Below are 20,221 nucleotides of genomic sequence, written 5' to 3' on the forward strand. Positions count from 1 at the left end.
GGATAAACAAAGAACTCAAAAGTTAAATAATAAGGAATCAAACAAGCCAATCAAAAAATGGGCTATGGAGCTAAATAGAGCATTCTCAAAGGAAGAAGTACGAATGGCATATAAGCATCTAAAAAAATGTTCTATGTCACTAGTCATCAGGGAAATGCAGATTAAAACTACATTGAGATTCTATCTCACTCCTGTCAGATTGGCCACCATCATGAAAACAAATGATCATAAATGTTGGTGGGGATGTGAAAAAAGAGGAACCCTTCTACACTGCTGGTGGGAATGCAATCTGGTCCAGCCATTGTGGAAAACAGTGTGGAGGTTCCTAAAACAGCTAAAGATTGATCTACCATATGACCCAGCTATAGCACTCCTGGGCATATATCCTAAGGAATCATCTCATTTCCATAGAAGTACATGCTCAACCATGTTTACTGCTGCTCAATTTATAATAGCTGGGAAATGGAACCAGCCTAGATGTCCCTCAACTGATGAGTGGATAATGAAGATGTGGCACATTTATACAATGGAGTTCTACTCAGCGGTAAAGAAAAATGAAGAAAAATGGATGGCCCTGGAAAGGATCATACTAAGTGAGGTAACCGAGGCCCAGAAAGCCAAGCGCCACATGTTCTCCCTCATATGTGGATCCTAGCTACAGATGATTTGGCTTCTGTGTAAGAAGGAAAATACTTAGTAGCAGAGGCCAGTAAGTTAAAAAGGAGATATAAAAGGAAGAAAAAGTACGGTAGGAGGGTACTTAATAGGTTGGTATTATATATATGTAAGTACAATGATTGAGATGGGGAGGTAATATGATAGAGAATGGAATGTCAAAGGAGAAAAAAAGAAAGTGGGGGGGAGGGTATTACCATGGGATTTTTTTTTATAATCATGGAAAATGTTAATAAAACTTAAATTTAAAAAAAAATATATAAATAAAAAATTAGAGGGCTGGAGAGATGGCTTAGCGGTTAAGCGCTTGCCTGTGAAGCCTAAGGACCCCAGTTCGAGGCTCGGTTCCCCAGGTCCCACGTTAGCCAGATGCACAAGGGGGCACACGCGTCTGGAGTTCGTTTGCAGAGGCTGGAGGCCCTGGCGCGCCCATTCTCTCTCTCTCTCCCTCTACCTGTCTTTCTCTCTGTGTCTGTCGCTCTCAAATAAATAAATAAAAAATTAAAAAAAAAAAATTAAAAAAATAATAAGAAATAAAAAATTAGATGTTTAAGGCAACAGAAATGTTATGTAACCTGACTTATTACTACGTACTATATGCCTATATTAAATAATCATATTATACACCATAAATTTGAGAATAAAGCTACAGAAATGTCTTGGTAGTTAAGATTACTTGATTACTAAGCCTGACAGCCTAGATTCAATTCCCCAGTACCGACATAAGCCGTATGCACAAGGTGACTCTTGAGTCTGGAGTTCATTTACAGTGGTTAGATGCCCTGGTATGCCCCATCTCTCTGCATCTGCCTCTCTCTCTCTTTCTCTCCCTCAAATAAACATTAAAAAAATAAATTTGATAATATGTACTAGCCATTTTTTAAAATATCTTATTGTTATGTATTTGAGAAAGAGAGAAAGAGGCAGACAGAGGGAGCAGAAAGAATGGGTACACCAGGGCATTCAGCCACTGCAAAAAAACTTCAGATGCATGGGCCACCTTGTATATCTGACATGAGTCCTGAGGAATTGAACCTGGGTCCTTTGGCTTAGCAGGCAAGCACCTTAATCACTAAGCCATCTCTCCAGCCCATAATAACCATTTTTAAAAGGTAAGATTTTCAGTTACTGAATCTAAAATATATGGTCATGACAAAGACCTAAGGTCAAAAACATAGATTACCTCGCATACTGAATAGCCTTGGAAAAAAAATCCAAAAACTTTACATTTAATCCATCAGTTTGTGAACAGCATCCTCTGGTGACAGTATGAACTATTCTGGCAACCAGAACTCTATTAATGTCTTGTGGAGGTTTGAGATACAACCTGGAGTACACAGAGAACAATGCTAAAAATTAAAAACAAAAAGAAGAGATTAGCTATTTTTTTAAAGCAAGTATGTTCAATGCCACAATTCAACTTAAACATTCCATAATCCAACACAGACAATAAGATTAAAAACAGTTCTAGTTTATATTTAATGGAGTCAAGAACACCAACAGTATTTTGTATAAAATGTCCTCAAAGAAAGAAATACAGGCAGTAGAAAATGAGAGTACCAATTTTAAGATTTAGACCTAAATAAAGTACTTACCTTTCCTAAGTCTATGCTTCCTGTATCTATCTAGACCTAACAAAGTACTTACCAAAGTGCACTCTCCACAAGTCTGTTTTCTATTGATGCTGGTTAATATGTGTAAATTGTATCACAAACTATGAATGATCTCAGATGTCACTTTCCTTGTAACCTAATAAACAGTATGACCATTTCATGGATAATGGTAGAACACATGTGATTCCCAAAGAAAAAGAAGAGTTTATTCCTAATAGCAGTGACAGCACACCTTCATTTTTCTTTTTTCAATTTTTTTTTGTTTATTTATATTTATTTATTTGAGAGAGACTGTGTGGGGGGGAATAGGCACAACAGGACCTCTAGCTATTGCAAATGAACTCCAGGTGCATGCACCATCTTGTGCATCTGGCTAACATGGGTCCTGGGGAATCCAGCCTTGAACTGGGGTCCTTAGGCTTCACAGGCAAGCACTTAACCACTAAGCCATCTCTCCAACCCAACCTTCATTTTTCATCCACAGTCCCAATAACAACATGAAGGAGGACAGATGACACAAATGAAAACAATGTACTGCATTATGGTAGAGAAACATTAGTCTTCTCATAAACAAATGGGCAGGAAACAAATCTGTATTTTATTATGAAGGAAGTCAACATTTACATTTTTCAAGTTACTATATGAAACACCCTTGACAAAAAGTCTGGAAGAAAAAATGCAGCCAGTGTCTACTTGAAAGACAGACAGATAGACATAATCTACTGAGAATTACTTTCAAACACTATGAAAAATTGTTAGCATAAGACTTTATTCCCATTAGTTGACAAGAGTCATTGGTAAGATGGGTAAGATAAGGCCTGAGTTCCTGGATATCCATGACCTCATAGTGCCTGACACTACCTACACAAGACTATCATAAGAGGAGGAAAAGATCATGACATCAAAATAAAAGAGAGACTGATTGAGATGGGGAGGGGATATGATGGAGAATGGAATTTCAAAGGGGAAAGTGGGGAGGGAGGGTATTACCAAGGGATATTTTTTATAATCATGGAAAATGTTAATAAAAATTTAGAAAAAAAAGAATAAGGCCTAAGTATATCTTCCTTTTCAGTTGTATGTTGCATGATTCTGCAGATATGAAAAAACAGCTTAGAATCAAATAAAGAATGAGGCCAAGGGCTGGAGAGATGGCTTAGCGGTTAAGCGCTTGCCTGTGAAGCCTAAGGACCCCGGTTCGAGGCTCGGTTCCCCAGGTCCCACATTAGCCAGATGCACAAGGGGGCGCACATGTCTGGAGTTCGTTTGCAGTGGCTGGAAGCCCTGGCGCGCCCATTCTCTCCCTCTCCCTCTATGTGTCTTTCTCTCTGTGTCTGTCGCTCTCAAATAAATAAATAAATAATGAACAAAAAAATTAAAAAAAAAAAAGAATGAGGCCAATATAAGTACCTAAAGTAACACATTGTAAAAGAAACAACTTTTTTAAATGATTCAAAAAAACAAACCAAAAAAAAAAAAAGATTCTTAGGCCAGACGTGATGGCATACACCTTCAATCCCAGCACTCCAGAGGCAGAGGTAGGAGGATTGCTGTGAGTTCAAGGACACCCTGAGACTATACAGTTAATTCCAGGTCAGCCTGGACCATTGTGAGACCCTACCTTTAAAAAAAAAAATTCCATCATATTTTATAATGTTTGTTCACAGAACTCCAAATCAATGCCTCTTAAGGTGTTTTCACTTCATGAAAGATTTAGACAAGGATAAAAATATGAGTTTAGAGGGCTGAAGAGATGGCTTAGCTGTTAAGGAGTTTGCCTGTACAGCCAAAGAACCTCGGTTCAATTCCTCAGGACCCAAATAAACCAGATGAACAAGGTGGCGCATGCATCTGGAGTTTGTTTACAATGGCTGGAGGCCCTGTCACACTCATTCTATCTGCTTCTTCCTCTCTTTCCTTCTCTCTTAAATAAATAAATAATTTTAAGTAACATGAGTTTATACAATCCTATTAATTGAAGACAGGGGGATCTTTTTACACTTTGCTCTTTTATTATTTTCCTGTCATACCCATTCTCTCTGCCTCTTCCTCTCTCCTCCTCTCTTTCAAATAAAATATTTAAAAATATTTTTTGAGGGCTGGAGAGATGGCTTAGTGGTTAAGTGCTTGCCTGTGAAGCCTAAGGACCCTGGTTCAAGGCTCAGTTCCCCAGATCCCATGTTAGCCAGATGCACAAGGGGGCGCACGCGTCTGGAGTTCGTTTGCAGAGGCTGGAAGCCCTGGTGCGCCCATTCTCTCTCTCCCTCTATCTGTCTTTCTCTCTGTGTCTGTCGCTCTCAAATAAATAAATAAAATTTTTTAAAAAAAGACATCTTTTAAAAAAATATATATTTTTTGAAAAATCAGTAACAGTGAAGCAAGTTTAAAGTGCTTAAGTATTTACTGCCATATATTGAGATATATCCTTACTCTTTCAACCTGAAAAATCAAGAAGTATGAGTTAATCTAGGTAGAAAAGCCTAGTGGTTTGTGTGCCTGATTAGTGTCTAGTGAGCTTTTAAAAATCCACATTTGCTTCTTTAAAAATATTTATTATTGTGAATGGAATAAAACATTTCATCTTAATTTCCCACCCTTCTGTGTATTGATATTTTGTTTCAAGTTTGAATGAATGTGTTCTATCTCTAAATAACTAAATTCAAAAAAAAATCAGTAGAGGAATGTATATAATAAAAAATATATTTTTTGAAAAGTAAGATAATAAATGAAAATTAAACATTACTGATATTTAAAGAACTGAAAGTAACCACCTTGGAACATAGTTTGAAAGTTTCTTACTAAAGTAAACATAGTCCTTGAATTTTTAAGACTTCATATCTAACCTACGAATAAATGCATACAGCAACTTCACTCATATTTTCCAACAAAGTAGAAGCAACTAGGATATCCCACTGAGAGGTGAACATATAAGCTAATATAAACTAAGGAATGAGCCAGGCATGGTTGTGCACTCCAGATGAATGTGCCCTCTTCTGCAACTGGCTTACTTGGGTCCTGGGGAATCAAACTGGGGTCCTTAGGCTTTGCAGGCAAATGCCTTAACTGCTAAGCCATTTCCCCAGCCAATAAAAATATTTTTAAAGCTGGGTGCTGGGTGTGGTTGCACATGCATTTAACCCTGGCACTTGGGAGGCAGCAGTATGAGGATCACATAGAGTTCAAGGCTATCCTGAGACTACATAGTGAATTCCAGGACAGCCTGAGCTAGCCTACCTCAAAAAAACAAATAAATAGGAGGCTGGGGAAATGGCTTAGTGGTTAAGGCATTTGTGTGTGAAGCATAAGGACCCTGGGTTCGATTCTCCAGGACCCACATAAGCCAGATGCACAAGGGGGTACATGTGTCTGGAGTTCATTTGCAGTGGCTACAGACCCTGGTGTGCCCATTCTCTTTCTATTTGCCTCTTTCTCTCTCTCTAATAAATAAATAAAATATCTAATGACTCTTCTCACTACCTTAGAGATACTTGCACAACCATGTTTATTGATGCTCTATTCACAAGAGCTAGAAAATAGAACCAGCCTAGATGTCCCTCCACAAATGAATGGATAATAAAGATGTGATACATTTACACAATGGGAGTTCTTTTCAGCAGTAAAGAAAAATGAAATTACAAAATTTGCAGGGAAATAGATGGATCTGGAAAGGATTATACAAAGTGAGGTAACTCACGCCCAGAAAGCCAAATGTCGCATGTTCTCTCTCTTATGTGGGGACTAGCTACAAATGACTTGTGTATGAGCTGGAACCAAAAGTCAGTAGCAGAGGACAGTAAGCTAGAAAAAGGCTATAAGGGAGGGAGGCGAGGGAACGACTTAAGGGGATGGTATTGTATATATGGAAGTAGAAGAACAGATTACAGGGAGGGGAAAGTCCTAAGCCAGGCCAGGGGAAGAGATTGTGTAAAAGAAGGGCGGGGGGTTGGGTCAATTAAAATTCAAGATATTCTGAAGACATATGAAAATCTACTTTTTTGAATAATGGCACATACAGAAGTCATAGATTGTTACTAGCAATTTCTAGTGCCAGGGATGGGATACCTCTCAATGAGTTACTAGCCAAGGAGGTCCCTGTTGCCCCCAACACATTACAGGCTATTGGCCCTTGGTTTCCCTTGAGAAATAGATGGTTAAGACCCTATTACTGAAGACGTCACATGCCTGAATGGCAATGTCACAAACTGGTGCTGAGCAGAAAACCTCCCTGTAGACCAGCCAACTGAATGCTGGAAAAGAACTGCATTGTATGCAGTCTTATGGAGACAGAAGTCATCAGTGGTGAAAACAGTAGACACTGGAAACCTCAAGTTTGGCCAGACAGGACAAATGACTGAACGAGTGCAAGAGTGGCATGTCCACTCTGGGGGAAACCAACTGCTCCATAATTGGACCAAAGGCCCACTCTATGGGAGGGAATACATGCCTGGTTCTGAAAGCCTAATCAAAAGCCTCTGGCAGGGGAGGTCATGAGCCTTAGGGGTATAAAGCCTGCTCTTGTCTAGATAAATGTATATATTATTCTCAACAAACTGCCCTGAAATCACTACACTTAATGCTCATAATCATATGTTAATGCTACTCTCACTTCTGGTTAGAGAAGCTTCTCTTTTCAGATGGTGATGACCACTGAGATGACCCAAAAGACAACATAATGCTGAGAAGAAGGGACAGTAGAATGTCCAGCACTGAAACATCTCTATCACACCTCCAAGGCTCAGGGTCCATTACGGAAGAGGTGGTGGAAAGAATTTAAGAGCCAAAGGAAGGGTAACACTCCTTATAATACAGCTGTCCAGACAGAAATTGGCCTTGATATCTATGACCACGCAGGTCCTAGAAATACCTACACAAGACCCTCATAATAGGAGAAAAAGATGATGACATCAAATTAAAAGAGAGACTAATAGAGAGAGGGGATATGATGGAGAGAAGAGTTGTTAAGGGGAAAGTGAGGGAGGGGAGGGGAGGGAAATATGGTTTATTGTCTGTAAGTATAGAAGTTGTCAATAAAAAATAAAAATTAAATTAAAAAAAGAAGTTAAAAAAGGGACTGGGGCACAGTGGTTAAAGGTGTTTGCTTGCAAAGCCTCCTGGCATGGTGCAATTTCATACCAACCCACATAAAGCCAGATACAGAAAAAGACACAAGCATTTGTTTGCAGCAAGACACTATGGAGCATGCACGCACACACACACACAAAGTGCAAATAAACTTTTTAAAAACAACAAAAAGATGGCCTGGGATATAGCTAAGTGGTAATACACTCACCTAGCATGAACAAGCCCCTGGGTTCTAAGTAAATAAAGAAAACAAACAATAAAAGATTTCACACAACCATATGGTAAAATAAGAAGACTGAGGTAATGAATGCCTTTGTTTAAATGACAAACTAGTTAAAATAAACTAAAACATTTAGATACCCAAACAATAACTAGATCATGCTGGTAAGATCTAGCTATATATCCTGTATGTCACTATCCAATTCTTCAAAGGTTTCCACCAGGTATGTTAAGGGCCCTGGGTCTGCATGTCTTGTATTCAGAGCAACAATGGTTTCAAATGACTGCTAAGAAACTCATGCAACAGACCTTTAATTCAAGTGAGAACAATAGAGTGAATTCAGAATGAAGGCACTGATTAATTCATGGTGCTATCTCATTGTTGAAATGATAACCTATAAATAAAGAATATTAAATAATTGTCTCTGAGATTACTTACCAAATTTAGTCTTAAATATTTTATATATGTGTGTTTATCAGAGCACACATGTGCCACAATATGCATGTGGTCAACCCTGAGTGTTGGTCCCTTTGTTGTTCACTGCTGTGTATCAAGCTAGCTATCCCTCTAGCTTCCAGTGTTTGTTTCTGACTCCCTTCTCCCCACAAGAGCACTGGGATTAAACACACTATTTCACATCAGGCTTTATGTGGATTATTGGGATCCCACTGGGATATCTCCTCAGCCCCTAAATACTTTTTATTTATTTATTCATTTGAGAGATAGAAAGAGGCAGATAGAGAGAGAATGAGCACAACAGGGCCTGCAGCCACTGTGGATGAACTCCAGACACATGCCTCATCTTGTGTATCTGGCTTACAGAGATAAGTCCTGGAGAATCAAACCTGGGTACTTAGGCTTTGCAAGCAAGTACCTTAACCACTAAACTATCTCCCCAGCCCTATAAATACTTTTACTATAAAACAAGTTTTAAACTTTTCAGAGTTGGTATATTACTAGACCTTGACATATGGCTTAATTACCTTGTTAATGTAATGTAAATTTCTTCTTTCATCCTTTAAATCATCTAAGAATTGCTCAACTTTTGAAATTAATCAACTGAAATATTCTAGTCTTTAACTATAACATCCTTCCTGTCTCTCTGTATCTGACAACAAAATGACAATACTAGATTCCTCCCCAGCACCAACCTGCATGCCTAGTAACAGGCCATATATATTCTATTCTAATATATTTTACTTCCACTCTCTTGCCTAAATGTGCTAACTCTGCCTAATCCAAGATATTTTGTATTTAATACTTTCTATGTATGGCATTTAAGATAGTCCCCACATCTCATTCAATTTAAAAACTCTTGCTTCCAAATTTTGACAGCTCTTTTGATTTTCTTTTTATTTATGGCCCAGTTTAGGTGTCACTGTTCTCCACATTCACTATATACACACACACACACACACAAACGCAATCATACAACATAGTAATTTTTACTTGACTTGGATTTTTTGTTTGTTTGTTTCTGCTAGCAGATGACAGAATGGTAAAGACAGGGAAGGTATCTTTCAAACCTGCATTTACATGTCCAGTGATAAGTACTTAATATATAATTAGTGAATTAACAATTTAGAAGGTGGGCTGGAGAGATGGCTTAGCGGTTAAATGCTTGCCTGTGAAGCCTAAGGACCCCGGTTCGAGGCTCGGTTCCCCAGGTCCCACGTGAACCAGATGCACAAGGGGGCGCACGCATCTGAAGTTCGTTTGCAGAGGTTGGAAGCCCTGGCGCGCCCATTCTCTCTCTCTCCCTCTATCTGTCCTTCTCTCTGTGTCTGTCACTCTCAAATAAATAAATAAATAATTAAAAAAAACAAAACAAAACAAAAATTTAGAAGGTATGTAATCAATGAAAATTAAGAGCTGAGCATGGTGGTTTATATTCCAAACATTCAGGAAGCCAAGGTAGGGGATCACAAATTCAAGGCCATCCTAGGATACACATAAATTAAGCAAGATCATATTTTGAAAAAAGGAAACGAAGGATCAGTTTCCATAATCATAACTTCAGTAAAGTTAAATTTTAAAGTCATTTGTGAAATTTTAAAGTCATTCAAGGCCATCCTAGGATACACATAAATTAAGCAAGATCATATTTTGAAAAAAGGAAACAAAGGATCAGTTTCCATAATCATAACTTCAGTAAAGTTAAATTTTAAAGTCATTTGTGAGATAAAACAGTGACCGCTTTTATTGGTGACATTTCATTATGTAAGGAAAAACTCAACAACTTTCAAAACATACCTAGCCACTGTTGATGAGATATTTCACACCAGTATTTTCTCACTGAAAGAATATCTTTCAGCAGTATGTTGCTACAATCAGCTCCATAAGTAGTACCATGAGATGAATCTTTCACTGTTTCCATGACATAATTCAACAGTTCTTGACATTTTAGCCTGGGTGCTCCTGTTTAAAAATAAAATAAACAAATAAAAATTGTATCAAACTCTGCAAAGCAAGTATACTTGAAGTGACAACTTCTTAAGTAATTCCGTTTAGGAAACTACTCTTAACTCACCTCCTTTCAGAGTTAGATCAGTAACCTCTGGCACCTGAGCAAAATTCAGCCAACAGGTTGTTTTGTAAGTAAAGCTTTATTGGAACATCATATATAGGTTCATACATTTACTATTCTAAATATGAGAAATGAGTAACTGAGACAGATAACATATAGCCCATAAAGTCAAAAACACTTGCTTACATTGACCAACCGATACAGAACCATATAACAAAAAGAATCATTCATTTCCATACTTAATAAATCATGCATTTGTAGCATTAGACTTAAAATATCTGAAGTCTCTTGGTATCTATATGAAGAATGATTAGCATAATCTTTACAAAGTCAGGTCCTTACCTGTACAGAATGAAAAGTCTGAGCTCATATGTCCCTAAATAAATGTTTCTTCTGGTTTTTTAGCACTGTGTAAAGCCCAATTTCTTACCTAAGCTTACTAGGCTCCTCTATTTTGTTTTGAATATATAAATTTTTCAATATATCAACTGCAGGAGTCAGAGGTGTCTCACTGTAGAAGGATGCTTATCTAGTACTATATATACATACATACACACACATACACATACGTACACATACATACATACATGAGAAATGAGTAACTGAGACAGATAACATATAGCCCATAAAGTCAAAAACACTTGCTTATATTTACCAACCCATACAGAACTATGTAACAAAAAGAATCATTCTTTTTTATAGTTAATAAATCATGCACTTGTAGCATTAGACTTAAAATAATCTGAAGTCTCTTAGCATCTATATGAAGAATGATTAGCATACACATATGTATGTGTGTGTATGTATGTATGTATGTATGTATGTATGTATATATAAACACACACACATAGATATCTTACCAATAACAAAACAGAATGTGGATTAGTACAGTATAAGCCAAGTGCAATTTTTTTTAATTTAAAAATGGAATGCTTTATGAATTTGCATGTCATCCTTGTGCAGGGGCCATGCTAATCTCCACTGTATCATTCCAATTTTAGTACATGTGCTGCCAAAGTGAACGCCAAGTATGAATTCTGATGGCAAAAATAAACTAATATGAACTCAGAATAAACTGGTAAAAGTATATAATAAAGAAAAGCTGCGCCGGGTGTGGTGGCACACGCCTTTAATCCCAGCACTCGGGAGGCAGAGGTAGGAGGATCGCCGAGAGTTCGAGGCCACCCTGAGACTACATAGTGAATTCCAGGTCAGCCTGAGCCAGAGTGAGACCCTAACTCGAAAAACCAAAAAAAAAAAAAAAAAAGAAAAAAAAGAAAAGCTGGGCATGGTGGTACACACATTTAATCCCAGTACTTGGGAGGCAGAGGTAGGATTGTTGTGAGTTCAAGGCCAGCCTGTGACTACAGAGTGAGTTCCAGTTCAGCCTGTGCTGGTACCTAAGGGAAGAATGGAGAATAGAGCCAGACATGGTGATGCATGTTCTAATGCTGGCACTAGGAAAATTGAGACAGCAAGATTGTGACTTTGAGTATGGGCTACATAGCAAACCGTGTTTCTAAAACAAAGAAACAAACAAAAAAAAAAATGAAGCAAAACAAAAGATATACACTACTCTGTACCAATTAGATTATACCTAAAAGACAGCATGTCATACCTTGAAAAGTAATTAAACTAAGGAATGTTAATGAGAAAGTAAAATACAAACTAGGTCACATATGAGCAGAAGGAAGTAGGTCTATGTATCTTAGAGAAAGAGGACTCAAGGGAAATACTATGGTTATTTTCAAATATCAAAGAATGTTATATTGAAAAAAAGTGATTAAAAAAAATCTTGTGTATGAGAAGGCAGAAGCAATAATAAAGGGAGTAGGCTTTAATAGTTTTCGTTTTGTTTTGTTCTTTTGAGGTAGGGTCTTGCTCTAGCCCAGGCTGACCTGGAATTCACTCTGAAGTCTCAGGCTGGCCTCAATTTCACAGGGATCTTCCTACCATTGCCACCCGGGTGCTGGGATTAAAGGCTTGCACCACCATACCCAACTGGCTTTAATACTCTTAAAACTATTCAAAGAAAAGGAAGCCTCAAAAAGTTATGTTGAGTCATTAAGATTATATCTGTAGCCCAGGCTGACATGGAATTTACTACATACTCTCAGGATCGCCACTAATTCACAGCCCTCCTCCTACATCTGCCTCCCAAGTGCTAGCATTAAAGGCATGTGCTACCATGCCCAGCAAATTTTAATTTTTTACAAAATTACTTTTTTAGGGCTGGAGAGATGGCTTAGCAGTTGAGATGCTTGTCTGCAAGGCCAAGGGACCCAGGTTCAATTCCCTAGTACCCACGTAAAGCCAGATGCACAACATGGTGCATGTGTCTGGAGTATATGTGCACACATATACATATACATATACATATACATATATATATATCTGCCTCTTTCTCTCAAAATTAAATTTAAAATAATTTACTTTTTAATTTATTTGCAAGCAAATAGAAAGCAGACAGAGTGGGCACACCAGGGCCTTTAGCTGCTGCAAATGGACTCCGGCTGTTTATGCTTTACATAGGTACCAGGGAATCAAACTGCGATCATTAAGCTTTGTAGGCAAGTGCCTTTTAACTGCTAAGCCATCTCTCCAGCCCAAATTTTAATTTTTTACTTCTAAAATTCTGTGATTTTTATGTTACATATATGCCCTCAAAATTTAAACCTGTAGTATTAAAATCACTACGTGTTCTATAGAAAGTACATTTAACATTTATCTCTTAAGTTATATTCAAACCAGACTTATGCTATGGATACTATTAAATCATTTATTTATAGTATGTAATGTTGCCCACTTTTATTTGCACATTTGATGAAGTATCTGACCAAACTGCTGATCTCTTGCATCTTCTTCTGTCTGGAAGTTTGTGTTGAGGCTGATACATTTGGTTTTGCAGTTCTCAGACATTCTGTTTCTTTCTGAATGTATTTCTGCAAAAATCTTCAAGAAAACAAAACAGGATTTCAGAAACTCACTAATGCTTAAATTTTTATAATTTCCCTTTAAAAAATCCTTTACGCCAACACAAAGAGCATCACTTAAAAACCCCCAGGCTTTGTTCAATATACCAGCTAAATATAGTAAATATCTTTTCAAAGCTTAACTCTTACAACATCAATATAAAGTCTAACCTGTATGAGTTTCTATTTGTATTACTTGGATTATTATTTTATCATGAAAACTTACAACACATTAAGGGATCTTAACACTCCTTACATTATAAACAGCTGGTCATACTTCTAGCTACTTAAAAGAAGCCTGCCTAGAAGATAATCAAGACTAGCAAGGAGGTTAGGTACAAATTTGGTCGACCTAATAAGCTCATATAGTATTTTTCATCCCTATGTAATAAGTGTATTTTTAATGGCTAAAATATACCAAGTTATCATAGAAAAAAAATCCTGCCTTTTTTTCATGCCATATGCATTCAAACTATTTTGTTTATTTATTTGCAAGCAGAGAAAGACAAAGAAGGAAACACAGAAAGAATGGGCACACCAATGCCTCTAGCCACTACAAACAAACTCCAGATGCAAGTGCCACCTTGTGCATCTGGCTTTACATGGGTACTAAGGAATATGACCTGGGTCATTAGACTTTGCAGACAAGTGCCTTAAACACTATGCAATCTCTCCAATCTGGCATTCAAATCTTTAATAGTCTATTACAATACAGCAAAACAAAAGTTTCTGTTGTAAATATCCAAGTAAATATTGTAGGAAGAGAAAGTATGAACTGCCTCATCACTGTAATTATTAGTTTTTAAATAATTATTATATAATTATTATATCTGCTTGCAAATAAATTAAAAAATATATTATTTAAGTTATTTTTAATTTAATTGTATTTGAGAGAAATAGGCAGGTATATACATAGAGAGTGGGTGCACTAGGGCCTTCAGCCACTGCAAATAAACTCCAGATGCATGCACCATGTTGTGCATCTGGTTTTACATGGGTACTGGGGAACTGAACCTGGGTCCCTTGGCCTTGCACACAAGCACCTCAACTGCTAAGCCATGTCTCCATCCCTAAAAAAAAAAATAATTTAAAAGAAATTTAATATAAATTTTTATATTTATTTAGGATAAGCTGAGCTCAATTCTCCTGCTTCAACTTCCCAACTGTCAGGACTATAGATATGAACACCACACCTGGCTTCAAATATAAAACCCTCAATATTGCACATTAATACAAAATACTTAACTGAGCTAGCTGTGTTAGGATACCCTTTAAAATAAGGCATGATGTATATCCAAAGGACTCATCTCATTTCCTTAGAAGTACGCGCTCAACCATGTTTATTGCTGCTCAATTTATAATAGCTGGGAATTGGAACCAGCCTAGATGTCCCTCAACAGATGAGTGGATAATGAAGATGTGGCACATTTATACAATGGAGTTCTACTCAGCGGTAAAGAAAAATGAAGTTATGAAATTTGCAGAAAAATGGATGGACCTGGAAAGGATTATACTAAGTGAGGTAACCCAGGCCCAGAAAGCCAAGCGCCACATGTTCTCTCTCATACGTGGATCCTAGCTACAGATGATTGGGCTACTGCGTGAGAATGAAAATACTTAATAGCAGAGGCCAGTAAGTTAAAAAGGAGACATAAAGGGTAGAGAAAGGAAGGGAAGAGGATACTTAATATGTTGATATTGTATATATGTAATTACAATGATTGTAATGGGGAGGTAATATGATGTAGAATGGAATTTCAAATGGGAAAGTGTGGGGGTGGGGAGGGAGGGAATTACGATGGGATATATTTTATAATCATGGAAAATGTTAATAAAAATTAAAAAAAAAAAAAAAGGCATGATGAAGTTCCTCGTGTTGCTGAGGTACATTTGCTTGCTACCCTCTTGCCCTGTGTCTGGCACCTATATCCTTGATGATTCTTTTTGATCCATTCTGTATTTTTTTAAAATAAAATATGGAAAGCATAAAACAAATACTTTATCTTTCCTAAGCCTTACAATGTTTCTTTTTTTTTTTTTTTTTCTGGCTTTATGAGGAAGGGTCTCACTCTAGCCCAGGCTGACCTGGAATTCACTCTGTAGTCTCAGGGTGCCCTTGAACTCACGGTGATCCTCCTACCTCTGCCTCCCAAGTGCTAGGATTAAAGGTGTGTGCCAACACGACCAGCCTTTATGTTTCTAATTATAAATGGTCTTGTAGCTGAAAATTATGTCTCAATGTAAAAATATAATAATTCTGGTTGCCACACCAGCCTAACAACTGAATTGTTTCATTATCTAAGGATGTTTCTGAGCCAGGCATACTAGTGCATGCCTTTTTAATTCCAGAATTCAGGAGACAGAGGTGGAAGGATCTCTGTGAGTTCAAGGCCAGCCTGAGAATACAGAGTGAATTCTAGGTCAGCCTGAGCTAGAGTAAAACCTTACCTCAAAAACCAAAAAAAAAAAAGGTTTTGGTGTTTTTTAAATTGCTTTAATCTGAAAACATTGAAATATTTCTTTTACTTGTATTAGCGTAATTTAACACTTGGCACTTATAATCAGAACAATAATTAAAGGCTTCAAAGTAATTAGATATTTAATATTATCTGATTTTTTAATGTGAAATAAATTCTTTAACACAAATGAAAGGACTTTTGTTTTGTCTTATGTGTGGTGGGTGTACTATATGCACATATGTGTATAGATGAGTGCCCCACACATACATATGCATAGGGCAAAAGAAGATATCAGATGTCCTCTTCTATTGCTCTTCTGCCTTATTTCCCTGAGACAAAAGCTCTCACTGAACCAGGAGCTCATTTATTAGTTAGACAGGCTGACCAGGTAGATCGAGTATCTCTCTGTGTCCTTGTCAACACTGATGTTACAGTAATGTGCAACTATCCTTGGCTTTTTACATGGGTTCTTAGGATTAAACTCAGATCCTGATGCTTGCACAGAAAGCACTCTTACCTGCTTACCACAGCCAAGGAATTCTTTTTTAATCTATTGAGTAGTTTTGTTTGAAACAAGTTCTCACTCTGTCAACCAGGCAAGACTGAAATTCACTATGAAGCTCAGGCTGTCCTTGAATTCATGATCACCTTGCCTCAGTCAATCAAGTTTTAGGATTATAAGCATTTGCCATGAGGCTCAGCAACTTTTTCAGTCATAAATGACATGTTTCAGACGTATGTGGAAGATGTGACTTAAAGTTATATTCTAGGCTAGAGAAATGGCTTAGCAATTAAGGCACTTACCTGCAAAACCAAAGGACCTAGTTTCAATTCTCCAGGACCCACGTAAGTTAGATGTACAAGGTGGCACATGCATCTGAAGTCTACAGTGGCTAGAGGGCCTGGCACACCCATTCTCTCTCTGTCTCTTCCTCTCATGCAAATAAATAAATAAAGTGTATAAAAAATTTGTTTAATATTCTATATGAGCTGTTTGTTTGTTTGTTTGTTTGTTGAGGTAGAGTCTAACCCTAGGCCAGACTGACCTGAATTTACTCTGTAGCATCAGGCTGGCCTTGAATTCACAGCATTCCTCCTACCTCAGCCTCTCAAGTGCTGGGATTAAAGTCATGCACCACCATGCTCAACTACTGTGGGCATTTTTTTTTTAACATTTTTATTTATTTATTTGAGAGAGAGGCAGACAGAGAGAGAGAGAATGAAAGAATGGGATGCTAGGGCCTCCAGCCACTGTAAATGAACTCCAGACACATACACCACCTTGTGCATCTGGCTTACGTGGGTCCTGGGAATCAAACCTTGTTCATTGGGCTTTGCAGGTAAGCACCTTAACCACTAAGCCATCTCTCCAGCCCAAGCTAATGTGAACATTTTTTTAAACTAATGTATAGATAAACTATTAAGTACCTACTTCCTATTCAAAGCACAACAATGATATACAGTGGGCAAAGTTAAAGAATGACATGCAAAAAAATACCATCACAAAAGAAATAAAAATGAAAGAGAAAGCCAAGCATGGTGGCGCACACCTTGAATCCCAACACTTGGGAGGCAGAAATAAAAAGCATAAAATCCTCAGGGGCTAGCAAGATGGCTCAGCAGGTAAAGTCCTTACAATGAAAACATGAGGACCTGAGGCAGTAAAGCACTTGCCTGTGACACCAATGCTGGGGAGGCAAACTAGAGAATCCCCAGGGGCCTGTAGGCTAGCCTGTCTAAGTTTAGCTTGTCTAAACAAATTGGTGAGCTCCAGGTTCAGTGAGAGACACTGTCTCAAAATAAGGTGGAAAGTGGTAAAGCAACACACATGCATAAACACCTGTCCATACGTGTCTGCTAAACACACAAAAAAATAAAAATCAAAAAATAAACATTCCAGATGTGTTGTGGTTGTATGCCTTTAATCATAGCACTTGGGAGACAGAGGTAGGACGCTCACTAAATTTGAGGCTAGCCTGGGAATATAGAATGAGATCCAGGTCACCCTGAGCTACAATGAAACCCTATCTTGAAAAACCAAAAGGGGGAGGAGGAAAGACACCTCATATAGACTACCTGAAAACAGCATCCCAATTCAAGTATTTTCCTTGTTTGGAATCTGAATGTTTATCTAAATGTTGAACTGTTTCAGGATCCCGAATCAGGCGTTTAAATTTCTCAACTTCTTTCTGAAAATGAAAACAAACATGTTACCTACCATACATTTGGTTTGTTTCCAGGAAATTAAATTTGAATATTTTACTACCCTGCGTTCCGTAGCTCTATCATGTTCAAGTTGCCGGCAGCATATAAGGAGATCATTAAGTGCTAGACTCATGGCTTAGGACTTCAGAACACATATCCTTATCTGTAAAAGGAAATATACATAATGATTTCACTTTATTTATTTTAGGTACTTAGGATTAGCCCAGGGTCTTTAACAGGCTAATAATGTGATATACCACTGAGCTACACTCCAATCCTCTATGTGATTATTTTAGACCACAATATCTATGTATTTAAATCTAACAATCTGTTTATCCAAAGGTACAAAGTGATGAAAGACACAGTAATTCTTAACATTTTAATATCAGATTTTCTTAGAATATATGAAGAAAAAGTCCCAATCCTGAAATGCTATTTGCAATAACATGACAAAAAGGTATCTTTTTTGAAGAAAATAAAATAACTCAGCATTACTACATCAACAAAAAATGTTCTCCCTCTCTCTCTCTCAAATAAATAAATAAAACCAGCAGCTAAAGCTCAGAAGGGATCACCGCAACCAAGGGCCGTCACTTATCTTCATAAACACAGTACAGGGTCACACAGCTGGCAAGCACTATTCGAATTCTGATACTGCAATTTCAGAGCCCCAGAGTCTCAATCACGAACCTGTAGCTTAAATCTAAATATATGGACCGCGGCTAAGAAGTACGAATTACGAAAGAGGGGAAAATGACTTAGAAGTTACCTAGAAAAATCAGAGCCCTCAGGTGATAGAAATGTAGGATGCATAGAAAGCTAGGGGAAAGTGAAAGAGGTGCAAGCCACTCATTGGGGGGCTTAGAGCAAGGGCGGGAAACCGCTATGACAGGGAAAGATGGGGAAGAGAGGAGAGCTGGGGTCGTTCATTCGCGAAAGACCGGGTTGGACACGAATTTTCCTCTCACAGAAGCAGCCGCGCTCGTTCCGCACCGCTGCCGCTGCATTCTAACCTCCACAGCCCGCTCTGCTTAGCTTCTCCCCGGGGCCACGGATCCTGCAGGTGCTTCTTCTTGCACGCCACTTCCCGCTTCCGGTTTAAACGCAACCAGGACTGCAGCTTGGGCCCCAGAGGCAGAAGTCGGGCGCAAGGCGGCTACGCGTCTGCTCAAGTATCACGTGCTCCCGCCTCAAAACATTCGCTCGCCCAAAACACTCCGGGTGTGAGGGAACGCGCCTGCGCGCCGCGCACCAATAGCGAGCGACCTCGCGCGGACGGGTCGCGGGCAGGCTCGGGCCCCCACCGCCCGCCTCCACGTCCTCCTCGGCCCCACCCCCTCCAGCCTCGAAGACGGAAATGACGACAGTTCTGAGGAGTACGGAGGCGGGTTTCATTTCGGCGCCTTTCTCTCGCCGGCAGGAGCGATTGGTCGGCGTGGCGCGAAAGAGGCGGGACAAGTTGCCGCGGGTTCAGTGCCGCCACTGGAACCGGGAGATGCGGCGCCGGAGCCGTGGCTGTGTTCCCTTGTGTTTGGGTGGCGCCTCGTCCCGTGTGTGTCTCCTCCTGCGGCTCGGATCATGCTGTTACCCTCGGACGTGGCCCGGCTGGTATTGGGTAAGCGCAGGCTCGAGAGAACGGCTCCTGGACCAGGCGGAGCAGGGCCGAAAGACTTTCGGGGGCCCGAGGTTTGCTCGGGGTGGGGAACGCTCTGGAGGTTGCCCCCTCGTCCAAGTTCAGGCTGGAGCTTGTTGGTCCCCTGGGAGGCTTAGGACAGCCTAAGCCTCTTTGTGTGTGGATGCTCTTCTCCGCAGGAGCTGCTGGCCAGGGAGCAGCCCGGGGTGGGACACCTTTGGGGCCTGGATTCAGAGGAAGAGCCAGGCCTGGACACGTAACTGGGACCCCAGAAAGAAAGTTGTCTACGTGACAGACGGGGCTGGCGTGTACCTCACCCCTTTCCCTTGTCAGAGCTGGGACCAAAATATAAAAGGGAAAATAGAACTTGCCCAGCCACGCAGCGTCGTTAGAAAGATTTTCCTGACGCCCTTGTTAGAACACGACGTTAGCACTGGAGGTCTGGGACAAATGGAGGTGAGCTTTCTCTCTAGTCCCTGAAATTCGTCGCCCACTGTAAAGGCTTGAAATGCCACTTGCGTATTTTAAAACAGCAACAGTTCCGAATCTTTTGATGGGCAAAATTTTCAGAGGTGGAAGTGCCTTCCAGTTACGCATTTTCTAATCCTCAGTTTGTCCTCCATTTGTGTAGTTGGTAGCCCATTGGTCTGTCAGGGTGTATTGTATTGTCAGTATGAGAGATGTTTTGTGTTGATATTTGACCCCAGATAGACTAAGCGGGTTTACACTGCAGCAAACAAGAGCCCCAGAAAGTTGAATAACCTAGACAATGACTTATAAACAAACACATGACACCCCTGAAAGTAAATGGTAAAAAACCTGATGAAACGCCTCA

The 20,221-nt window shown here is 39.1% G+C and overlaps 2 protein-coding genes and 1 non-coding gene across 9 annotated transcripts in view; 1 reads left to right on the plus strand and 2 right to left on the minus strand.

Annotated features, from left to right (window-relative positions):
- The window catches only part of Atm (ATM serine/threonine kinase), a 157,982-nt gene extending 139,056 nt beyond the window's left edge, over window positions 1-18,926 (minus strand). For 2 of the 5 annotated variants that reach the window (XM_045145281.1, XM_004652950.2), the window contains exons 1-6: window positions 18,767-18,926; window positions 17,815-17,916; window positions 17,625-17,737; window positions 12,924-13,069; window positions 9,844-10,008; window positions 1,859-2,024 (exon numbers count right to left, since the gene is read on the minus strand). In XM_045145281.1, the coding sequence (XP_045001216.1) occupies window positions 1,859-2,024; window positions 9,844-10,008; window positions 12,924-13,069; window positions 17,625-17,737; window positions 17,815-17,886 (662 nt within the window). In that variant the 5' untranslated portion in view covers window positions 17,887-17,916; window positions 18,767-18,926. Of the gene's footprint in view, window positions 1-1,858; window positions 2,025-9,843; window positions 10,009-12,923; window positions 13,070-17,624; window positions 17,738-17,766; window positions 17,917-18,721 lie in introns of those variants that run through there. The other 3 variants (XM_045145279.1, XR_006636210.1, XM_045145282.1) reach the window with 3 other exon arrangements.
- LOC123459679 lies at window positions 11,036-11,142 on the minus strand. The gene has a single exon (XR_006636437.1). It is a non-coding gene; the product is annotated as a U6 spliceosomal RNA (small nuclear RNA).
- Window positions 18,927-19,193: 267 nt separating the features above from the next.
- LOC101594731 (protein NPAT) overlaps window positions 19,194-20,221 on the plus strand; it is a 61,974-nt gene continuing 60,946 nt past the window's right edge. For 2 of the 3 annotated variants that reach the window (XM_045145438.1, XM_045145440.1), the window contains exon 1: window positions 19,200-19,368. In XM_045145438.1, coding sequence (XP_045001373.1) covers window positions 19,332-19,368 — 37 coding nt within the window. In that variant the 5' untranslated portion in view covers window positions 19,200-19,331. Of the gene's footprint in view, window positions 19,369-20,221 lie in introns of all 3 variants that reach the window. The other variant, XM_045145439.1, reaches the window with a different exon arrangement.

The sequence above is a fragment of the Jaculus jaculus genome, chromosome 3 (genome assembly GCF_020740685.1).
Source record: "Jaculus jaculus isolate mJacJac1 chromosome 3, mJacJac1.mat.Y.cur, whole genome shotgun sequence".
NCBI lineage: Eukaryota > Metazoa > Chordata > Mammalia > Rodentia > Dipodidae > Jaculus > Jaculus jaculus.